The sequence below is a fragment of the Mustelus asterias genome, unplaced genomic scaffold (assembly GCF_964213995.1).
Source record: "Mustelus asterias unplaced genomic scaffold, sMusAst1.hap1.1 HAP1_SCAFFOLD_4880, whole genome shotgun sequence".
Lineage (NCBI taxonomy): Eukaryota > Metazoa > Chordata > Chondrichthyes > Carcharhiniformes > Triakidae > Mustelus > Mustelus asterias.
The window spans coordinates 953-12,173 of record NW_027594823.1 but is presented as its reverse complement, the minus strand read 5'-3'; the positions used below and the strand labels follow the sequence as shown (position 1 = coordinate 12,173).

Here is an 11,221-nt window from a genome sequence, read left to right as displayed (position 1 = left end):
GGGGAGGGGGCAGGGTGGGCGTTACAGATAATGTGACATGAACCCAAGATTCTGCAGAATCGCTGAGCAGGAACTAATAGCCAAGTTCTGCACACATGAGGATGGCCTCAACCGGGATCTTGGACTCCCACTCACCTGATGAAGGAGCAACACTCCAAAAGCTTGTGGCTTGTGTTACCAAATAAACCTGTTGGACTTTAACCCGGTGTTGTGAGACCTCTTACTGTGCTTACCCCAGTCCAACGTCGGCACCTCCACATCTTTTGTGGGAACCATGAAGTGGATTCAATTTGAGCTTGGTTTTTGTTGCAAGCAAGGAGATGGATTTGGGTCTGCCCGGTCCACTCTGAGCATTTGCAACTTTAAGGATTGAGTAAAAATTAAAAATTGCACGAAAAAAGGTCCAGCCCGTGTATTAATGCACTTTTGGCAGCAAAGATTCAAATTCAGATTCTTAACCAGAGCTCAGGATTGTGCCTTGCTGGGCGGAACATTTGCCCGGGTCCGCGGGGTTCCAGGGCGGGGAGGGAGTAGATGGTGACGCGCTGCCCGTTGAGAGTGGGGGTCGGTGAAATCCACCCGCCAGAGTTTTGACTGGTTGACGGGACGGGAGGAGGCTGCAGCATGAGCGAGTCGGACGTGGAGCCGCTGGCTCGCGGTGGTTACCGCTGTGCCTTGTGCGATGTCCGCCTCCCGAACAGTGAGTGGAGGAACTTTTCAAAGCCGAGCGCCGAGGCCATCGCGGCGGGAACGGAATCCGCTCCCCGAGCGCCTAAATCCAGCAGAGCCTTTGCTGCTGCAGGCGGAGGGAAGGCCGCCTTGTTGCTGCAGCCGGACTGCCCGCCTTTATTTTGGGCATCAGCCTGTTCAGATCATAGAATCCCGACAGTACAGAAGGAGGCCATTCAGCCCATCGAGCCTGCACTGATCACAATCCCACCCAGACCCTATCCCCATAACCCCACATATTTACCCTGCAAATCTCCTTGACACTAACAGTCAATTTAGCATAGCCAGTCAGCCTAACCTGCACATCTTACACCTTGGCGGGCCTTGTTGCCACCATGCGGCGGAGGTCCCCAGTGGAGGTCCCTCTACGGAGGGATCTCCCCCAATTATCTTGGGGACCTGGGGTGGAGAGTGATCCATGCAGCAGTTCCGTACAACCGTAGGTTACGCGGGCTCCCAAGATTGCCCCTTCTGTGGCCTTGTGGAGTCCGTGGACCATGTCTATGTTTTGTATTTTAGGTTGCACTCCCTTTTTGTTTTCCTGAAGAACCTTTTACTGATGTTTTGTTTGCACTTCAGTCCCATGTTCCTGATCTACGGGCACCTGGTGCGGAGAGGGGTGGGTTGGGATGGCGACCTCCTCGTGAACCTACTCCTGGGCCTGGCGAAACTCGCCATTAACAGGTCCAGGCAGCGGGCGATCGATGGGTTCGTCCATCCTGACTGTCTGCCCCTCTACCGCAGCTACGTTCGTGACCAGGTGTCCCTGGAGAGGGAGCATGCGGTGTCCACGGGCACAGTTGACGCTTTCCGCATCCGTTGGGCACCGCAGGAGCTGGGGTGCATTATAGATCCCGATAATCACATTTTGATTTGATGTTTTAAGTTTCCTTTGTACTTCTGTTCTGTTCGGGTTGCTCCCCCTCCTTTTGGGGAGCTGCCCCTTTTACTTTATCCCTGAGTTAATTTGAGTTGGTTTATTTGGTTTGCCCTAAAAGAGGCCAAACCTGCACATCTTTGGACTGTGTGAGGAAGTCATGATGTGGAGATGCCGGCGTTGGACTGGGGTAAACACAGTAAGAAGTTTTAACAGCCGGCTTTTGCTACCAAATAAACCTGTTGGACTTTAACCTGGTGTTGTTAAACTTCTGACTGTGAGGAAACCAGAGCACCTGGAGGAAACCCATGCAGACACGGGGGGAACATGCAAACTCTACACAGACAGTGATCCAAGGCTGGAATCGAACCCGGGTCCCTGGCGTTGTGAGGCAGCAGTGCTAACTGCTGTGCCACCGTGCTGATCGTGGTGCCTGATTTTGTAAGAAATGAGGAGGAAGCACTGGAAATAGCCAACAAGTCAGGCAGCACCTGTGTGAAGACAGAAACTTGGTTAGTGCAGGAGATTTTATTTTCTGGTCCTGCTGCAGTGAGTCATTGACTTCGGCAGGACTGGAAGATCCCAGCTGTAACCTTTTGGGTCAGTCAGATCTGTCCTCACCCAAGGGCGTTGAGGCAAAAGTTTTTCTGCTAGTTTGCTAGTTGGAGTTTTGTTGTGTAAGTGGTAGAAGAGGGTGAACTTCAAGTCTTGCCCACCCCCCCGGAGGCAGCTGTCCATATAAATCGGCAGCTGCCTCCACTTGTGTGATTTTGGTGACATAGACGTGCAAAACACAGTGTTTGCAGGTTAGACCTGGTAGGAGCAGGTCCGAACTTTGAGGACTCCTTTGGAAAGGTGAGGCACCCTTTTGGACAGGTGCCAAAAGGACACATTTGGGTGAGGTAACTTGCTCTTTGGAATTGTTAAAAGTAGGCACAAATGTGCGTTTAAAAAGTGATAAACTCATTTAATTTCAAGCTCGTTGGAACTGGAAAAATGAACTGTCAAAGGCAACTGTTAAGCTGTCAAGGCATTTAATCATCTAGTCTTTTACATCTTTGAAAAAATGTTTGGAGTGTTTGAAATAAAAATAATTGCATGCCATTTCATCTGTTGGCAAATGCCTGAGGGTTGCCATTAGTGCTGCATGACTGATTTCACAGCCTTCCATTATCTCAGTAGGGTGTCTGCCATTTTTTGTTTGTTTCACAGCTCCAAGTGATTATACTCTTTGAAGCGGGGCTATGAATTCCACTGTTTGTTTTTATAAGGGATCATGAATTGAAGGAATGAAAATGCAGTGAATAGATTTTTGAGTCCTTTTTTAAAAAAAGGTTTGCAGCAGACACTTTTTTAATCTCAGCATGACCCCTGAGGTTTGACCATAGTGGATTCTGAGTGAGTTGACATGGTAGGTGTAGGACAAAGGGAGGTGGATGTGGGAGTGGGGGGGGGGCATCAGTTGGCACTAAGTTAAAGTGTCATGGGACTGGGTGGGGATCCTGACTTAGCATGGAGGGTATGTGAAGCCTTTGGAAGGTGGGCCAAAGAGCATGGGTTGGTATGGAGGGTATGACAGACAATGGGAGTCGGTGTGGGACATGGGTTGGCAAGGATGTGAGGCGGGGAGGGGAGTGCATGAGGGGTGAGGGCTGTTTCATTTTTCACTCTTTAGAACCTCAACACAGTGCTGGAGCGCCAGGGCAGACTTTCTGCCCCAGCCCCATTCGGCACCCAGAGGTCTCTGCACTCGTTCCAAGTCGACTGATCTGACTCCCAGAAAACCCTACCACCCTGGAATGAAAATCCCAACTTCCGGAGCACGGTCTCCTGGGTCAGGTTTGCGGAGCCGGGAAGTGTCTTGGCTTTGAGCTCCCGACCCAGGAGCGAAAATCCAGGCTTCAGTTTCGCTCTCCACAAATGCTGCCTGACCTGCTGTGTGTTTTCAGCATTTTCTGTAATTACTTCAATTCACAGCATTCCCAGTATTTTGCTTCTGTATCCACAGCAGGGTCATTAATATATATCAAAAAGAGCAGTGGTCCCAACCCATCCCTGGCAGTGGCACCACGGCATGTTTTTCTTGTTTTAAAACTGATTGTACACCAGTACTCCAAGCTTTCTGTTCCGAAGCTAATATTGATTCAGTGCTGCTCCTGCCCCCTTAATCACATCAGCTTCAATTTTGATAAGTCTATTATGTGGTACTTTGCGCACATGAACTTTCAAAAGGCATTTGACAATCAACCCACTCTACCCTCAACAACCATCTCTCTTCATAGTTTCACCGATATGATTTGCCTTTAAATCCATGCTGGCTGTCATTTATTAACCCAAGTGTTTCCAAGTCAGCATTGATTATTTTTGTGACTAGCATCTCCCAGGTTGCTCCACCTACTGATGTTCAGAACGCTGGCCTGTGGTCAATAAGTGTGTCCCTGTTTTGAACAGGAATGTAACATTGGCAACCCTCTAGTCCTCCCATACCCGAGGAGGATTGATAGATTGACAAAAGTCCATACGTGGTCCAGGAGACTTTTCCACTTCAAGCAATACCAACCTCTTAAGTAACTTTATTTTTTTCCTATCTTGTACCTCTGCGACCTTCACCATTTCTGTGACGTTGGCAACATCCTTGTCTATAGTGAAAACCTTTTGTTTGACAAACGCAAAATAATGTGGTTGACAGGGCCCTCAACTGCGTCCAACTCATCCCCCCCGGGCCACTGCTCTCACCCCCTCCGAGAACCAGGATAGGGTCCCCCTTGTCCTCTCTTTTCACTCCACCAGTCTCTGCATTCAAACCATCATCCTCTGTCATTTCCACCAACTCAAGCATGATGCCACAACTCAACACGCCGCACCCCCCCCCCCCCCCCCCCCCCCCCCCCCCACCACACCGGTGAGCATTCCACAAGGACCATTCTCTCACCCCCTGCCCACGGCACCTTCCCATGCAATCGTAGAAGATGCAACACCTGCCCTTTCACCTCCTTCCTGCTCACTGTCCAAGGCCCTAAACACCTCTCACCTGCACCTCCTTCAGTCTGGTTTATTGCATTCGCTGTTCCCGATGTAAACTACTGAACATCGGAGAGACCAAACGCAGACTGGGTGACCGCAGTGCTGAACACCTTCGGTCCGTCCGCAAGCGGGACCCAGAGCTTCCTGTCGCTTGCCACGTCAACACACCACCCTGCTCCCTTGCCCATCCTTGGCTTTTTGCAATGTTCTGGTGAACTCCAAAGCAAACTGGAGGAACGGCACCTCATCTTCTGATTAGACACTTCACAGCCTTCCGGACTGAACATTGAGTTCAACAACTTCAGAGCATGAACTCTCCCCTCCACCTTCACCCCATTTCTATTTATTTTATTTCATTTGATCTCATTCTCCATTTAATCGCTCTCCTTTCTATCTCCCCACCCCTCCTCCCCCCCTTCATGCCAAATGCCACATTCCAAGGCAGTCCTTTACCAAGCTGTACCTTTGTTTTGCCATTAACACATTCTAATCAATTAATAGATACTTTCAGCACCATCTCAGCCTTTTGCATGCTCGTTTACATTCCCTTTGTCCAATTCCACCACCACCACCACCACCCCCCCCCCCCCGCCCCCCCCCGCAGAGTATAAATCTCTGCTGACTCTTTCCTTTCAGCTCTGACAAAGGGTCATCCAGACTCGAAATGTTGGCTCTACTCTGACTCCACAGATGCTGTGGAGATGCCGGCGTTGGACTGGGGTAAACACAGTAAGAAGTCTAACAACACCAGGTTAAAGTCCAACAGGTTTATTTGGTAGCAAAAGCCACTAGCTTTCGGAACAGGCTGTTCCTCCGTCAGGTGGGTGGGAGTTCTGATCACAAACAGGGCACAAAGACACAAACTCAATTTACATGAATAATGATTGGAATGTGAGTCATTACAGCTAATCAAATCTTAAAGGTACAGACAATGTGAGTGGAGGGAGCATTAAGCACAGGTTAAAGAGATGTGTATTGTCTCCAGACAGGACAGCTAGTGAGATTTTGCACATCCAGGCAGGTTGTAGGGGTTACAGATAGTGTGACATGAACCCAATATCCCGGTTGAGTCCGTCCTCATGTGTGCTGAACCTGGTTATCAGATGGCTAACTGATAGCCAGGTTCCGCAGACATGAGGACAGCCTCAACCGGGATATTGGGTCCACAGATGCTGTCAGACCTGCTGAGATTTTCCAGCATTTTTCTGTTTTTGTTCCCTTCCTTTGACTATCCTTTTACTATTTGCATGTTTACAGCAGACTTTAGTGTTTTCTTTTAAATTAAATCTTTTCTCAACTATTTCCTTTTTCAGTTTTCCTCTGGGTCTTCTGTATTCTGTTGATTATCTCACAGTTATAAACAGCCTGTTTCATTTCAACCTCTACATCTTTAGCCAGCCAGAGAGCTCTGGCTTTCGAACCATCTCCTCTTTGAAAACGTCCCTTTGCTGATTTACTCCCAGTTTTTATTTCCAATCCACCCAGGCCAAACCCTTTGCACCTCACTGAAGTTACAGCGAGCATCTTCACCTTTGATTGTTTCTCGTCTGTTTCAGTGATTCTGTGGAGAAAGATGCCGGTGCCTAATTGAAGGGCCAAATGGCCTGTTTCCCTGCAGTAATGTGGTACAGATTTTCATGTTTTATGAATAAAAACACTGCTTTGGGTGACTGCTAGCATCTGAATTCCAGAACCTCTGAAAAGCTTCTTCTGACAAGGCATCAATCAAAAAGGAGCCAAGCGCAAAAATAGATTTATTTACTTCAAATTTGTTTGAGGTGTACGCTGGCAAAGCAAGGTGGCTGCCCTCTTTTAATATGTCTTGACTTTTTATGCTTTTAGGTCCCACCTTAAATGATCACCTTAAAGGAAAGAAACATCAAAAACTTCTAAGTGTGAGAACTGCCAGGAAATCCCAGCAAGAGAAGAGCCTGTTTGTGAGTGGTTTTCACAAAGGCACATCCAATCTGGAGATCACTGATTACTTTCAGACCTTTGGCACAGTGACAAATGTGATAATGGACAAAGACAAAGTAAGTCAAATGCCAGATAAATTCACTCTGATCCTAAGTTAACTAGGAAGACTGGAACAGATTAAAGATTTGGAGACAGAATAGTGCATTGGAATTTTTGAAGTAAATTGCCAAGTGCCAATAACAGTGTCCTGCCACTAGAGTGAGCTCGAATTACATAATGCTATTAGAGGCTCAATGCATCTAATAGCAAACAGTGGAGGTCTAGTGATGCAACAGATAACGTCCCTGCCTCTGAACCGGAAGCTGAAGGTTTTTTTAAAGTTGAAGTTTATTTATTAGCCACAAGTAAGGCTTACATTAACACTGTAATGAAGTTACTGTGAAATTCCCCTAGTCGCCACACTCCGGCGCATGTTCGGCTCAATGCACCGAACCAGCACGTCTTTCAGACTGGGAGGAAATCGGAGCATCCGGAGGAACGTGCAGACTCCACACAGACAGTGCCCCAAGCCAGGAATTGAACCCGGATCCCTGGCGCTGTGAGTCAGCAGTGCTAACCACTGTGCCATCGTGCCGCCCCATCCCACTGCAGGACTTGATGGCCAAGTAAGGTGCGTTCATAACGCGCTCAAACAGGTTGAGTATCAACATGCAAGATCCTTTCAATACGCACACACATGTCAGGCGGTAAGAGTGGGAGAGATTCCTGATCAGCCATATGATGGAAAGAAAATTGAAGCCTTGACCATCACGATTCGTTGCTCTGGACTATATTATGCATGTAAAAGTGCATGCCATGCCATGACGCCATGGCAATGCAAACTTCTTGGGGACAGCTTGGCTCAGTTGAATGGATGGCTGGTGAGGGTTAGATAGGTGCCAACAGCAAGGGGCTTGATCCCCATTCCGCCTGGTGTGGTTTCACTTCCTCGCCCTTCCCATGGTGGTGGTCGCAGCGCTCTGGGTTGAACCTACCTTCAGGCAGAGAACTGAAGAAGAATAGCAAACACATCCAGAAATTACACTGAAATGCTCAATGCCTTGTTCAGGGCTGCAAATGAATCAAACTCATTACAGAGTCATAGAGGTTTATAGCATGGAAACAGGCCCTTCAGCCCAACTTGTCCAGGCCGCTCTTTTTTTTAAAACCCTAAGCTAGTCCCAATTGCCCGCATTTGGCCCATATCCCTCTATACCCATCGTACCCATGTAACTGTCTAAATGCTTTTTAAAAGACAAAATTGTACCCGCCTCTACTATTACCTTGTTCCAGACACTCAACACCCTCTGTGTGGAAAAAATTGCCTCTCTGCACCATTTTGTATCTCTCCCCTCTCACCTTAAACCTATGCCCTCTCGTTTTAGACTCCCCTACCTTTGGGAAACTGACTATCTAATTGGATGACTTGGCTATTGTTTGTATATTGAGAAACAGCATTGTTAGTTCCCAGCGTAGATTTGGTGAGTTAATAATGGTTACTAGTGGAATCAAAGCTCTTCCAGCCTCTGGTTACTCTTCTGTGAATCTCTTGCCTACCTATAGTTTAGAGCGATCAGTAAACAAAACTCGGTCTCTGATTCTCTGATGCTTCAGCTGATTAATGTACTGAGCAGGATGACCAACCTCAGAGACATTCTTGAGCTTTAAGCACTTGACCTTTTGGCCAGTTGACCTCCCTGATACTGTGATATTTGCATACGTTATTGCATTGGTCTCCTCACATTTGGGTTGAGTATTTTTGCTTGTGATTTTGCTGCAGCAGCTGTCATGAGAAGTCCCAAGAATGGGTTGGGAGTGGGGTTTACTGGTAAGCATGTGAGATAGGGAAACTGTTGGTAGGCAAGGGATTCACAGAAGGATAACTAGAGGCTGGAAGAGCTTTAATTCCACCAATGACCATTATTAACTCATCAAACCTACGCTGGGAACTAACAATACTGTTTCTCAATGTACAAGAACTAACTAATAGTCTTTATGGAACTGGTAGTAATAGTAATAATTTATAATTCCCTAACACCTCACATACATAACCCACTGATATTCACGCCAAAACACAGTTGAATCTGCCTAGATTCAATGAGGTGTGGTCCAGCTCCTTAGTCAGTGACAGTTTTTATCTTTCTCCTTATCTCCTTGGATTCTGGTTTGGACTCCAAGAAGGCGACAACTCTGAAGACAACTTGTACTTGGACTTTACATGTCAAAACCAAGAGACCGCACTATGGGCAGTGTGCCTTTAGTTTGGAACATTCTCATGGGGGAGCTCCTAAACCCAGCTGAGCACCAACATTTCTGAACTGCTCTGGGGTTCATACAACTGAGAATGATAGAAATTCCAGCACTAGAGGAGATCCTTTTCCTTCAGTGCCTGTGCTGGTACTAGTGCCCTCTCCTGTAAGCCGATTTCCTTAAGATCATCTTCAACTCCTCATTTTCAAATATCCTGTTCTGTTTTTAAAAATGTTCTAGTCTCAACTCAAAGCCATTAGTGGTTAAACATTGTGTGGTCTAACAGCCCATCAAGCAAGAACCTTGCTTGTCTCTTGGCTGGTCCTCGAGAGTCTTTGGCCTCCACTCCCATGTTCTGCATGGATCCTCTGATGGAAACAGTCTTTCATTGTTTACCCACTAGATTTCACTCACCCCTTAACCAACTGCTGCCAACTGGACGCTGCTCCTGGTCATTATGTTGCTGCTCCTTTTTCACCGGGAAATGCTAGCCTGCAGATGCACCTTGTTCCTCAGTCTCGTGCTCTCCTCCCCTCCCCATTCACCTTCCCATCCGATTTCTCTCTCCACACCTGACCCCTTTCCCTGACCTCTCATCCTCTTTTTCACCTCCCTGCGCCTCTACTCCTGTCTCTTTCCCCAACTCCTGAGAGTCCCCCCAACTGTACTGTTGATTGATCTTGGGACAGTAGCTGGCCACAGCTCTCTGTTGCAATGATGCCACAGAACAGCCCTGGGTCTGTTTTGGGAGGAAGTTAAATTTATGAATGTGTACCAGTCAGATGGCAGCAAAGTTGAAGTGATAAATGCCCATTCAAGGAGACAACTGGGCAATCTCAGAGACTGGAAACCCATTTAGTAAATGGTTAAGCATACAGATGAACGATGTCTTTCTTGATTCACAGTTCGTACTTATACCTGCTGCTGCAGACTAGACAGACCCTGAATTCCTTTATTAATAACCTTCCTTTGTTTTGATCCACCAGATGAGGGGCGGCACAGTGGCTAGCGCTGCTGCCTCACAGCGCCAGGGATCCGGGTTCAATTCCCGGCTTGAGTCACTGTCTGTGCAGAGTCTGTATGTTCTCCCCGTGTCTGCCTGGGTTTCCTCCGGGTGCTGCGGTTTCCTCCCACAGTCTGAAAGACGCGCTGGTTAGGTTTATTGACCATGCTAAATTCTCCCTCAGTGTACCCGAACAGGCGCCGGAGTGTGGCGATTTTCAGTGTGGGGATTTTCACAGTACCTTCATTGCAGTGTTAATGTAAGCCTACTTGTGACACTAATAAATAAACTTTACTTTATGACGTGATAGTTGGCAATTTAAGATAATCATAGAAAGAACCATAGAAACCCTACAGTACAGAAAGAGGCCATTCAGCCCATCGAGTCTGCACCGACCACAATCCCACCCAGGCCCTACCCCCATATCCCTACATATTTACCCACTAATCCCTCTAACCTACGCATCTCAGGACACGAAGGGCAATTTTTTTTTTAGCATGGCCAATCAACCTAACCCGCACATCTTTGGACTGTGGGAGGAAACCAGAGCACCCGGAGGAAACCCAAGTAGACACGATAATTGTGATTGATTAGAAATTAGACCAAGTGAACTAATTCACTGATTTGAGTGGAACTTATTCACGGTTTCCATGTAAGGTTACCGTAACACCACTTTTTATTCATTAAAGCTTTGTGTAATTTATTAGTTTTGTGTATGGTTGCAGGGTATATATGCAATTATAGAAATGGAGAGTACTGAGGATGTGGAAAAAGTGCTGTCTATCGCACAACACTGTATGAATGGTCAAAAACTACGAGTGAAACGCAAAGAGACTAAGGAGTTCAAATATATTCCAAAGAAGAAGCAGGACCCTGGAAAAAAACAGTTGATTGATTTTGAAGAGCTGACACAAGTTCTCTGTCAAGCAGTTGATGTAAGTACTTCACCTTGTTGATTAGCTACCAGGTAATTAGAACATGATTTTTGACATGTAGTGATGCGGCGCATGTAGTGATGGAGCGCTTTAATGTAAAACCTCCCCCCCCCTCCACCCCAACCTTCTACATTTTTCCCATCATTCTTTCCCTGCATCTAAGCCATAAGAAGGCTCGGGGGTGGAAGATAATTTGCAAGGCAAGTCACAGTCGATACCCTTGTTCATCTACGAATAGCGAAGGCTTCAGAGTGGGTGGCCTAAATGCTGACTTGTTTGTGGGGAGGAAAATGCATTTTTAAAGGAGGTTTTGAAGGTTAATCTACAGCCCCCTAAAAAAAAAGTTGTGTAAATCGTCCTCCAGGAATTTCCTCTGGTGTTCTGATCAACATGATGTGGAGATGCCGGCGTTGGACTGGGGTAAGCACAGTAAGAAGTCTCACCACA

General features: G+C 47.1%; 1 protein-coding gene across 1 annotated transcript; it reads left to right on the top strand.

The window, feature by feature from the left end:
• Nucleotides 1–570: 570 nt before the first annotated feature.
• Nucleotides 571–10,774, top strand: LOC144491266 (speckle targeted PIP5K1A-regulated poly(A) polymerase-like; the record flags this gene model as incomplete). Its single annotated transcript, XM_078208946.1, has 3 exons — nt 571–700; nt 6,473–6,663; nt 10,565–10,774. Coding segments are annotated over exons 1-3 (477 nt in total), but the record flags the coding sequence as incomplete, so codon positions are not given.
• Nucleotides 10,775–11,221: the final 447 nt, after the last annotated feature.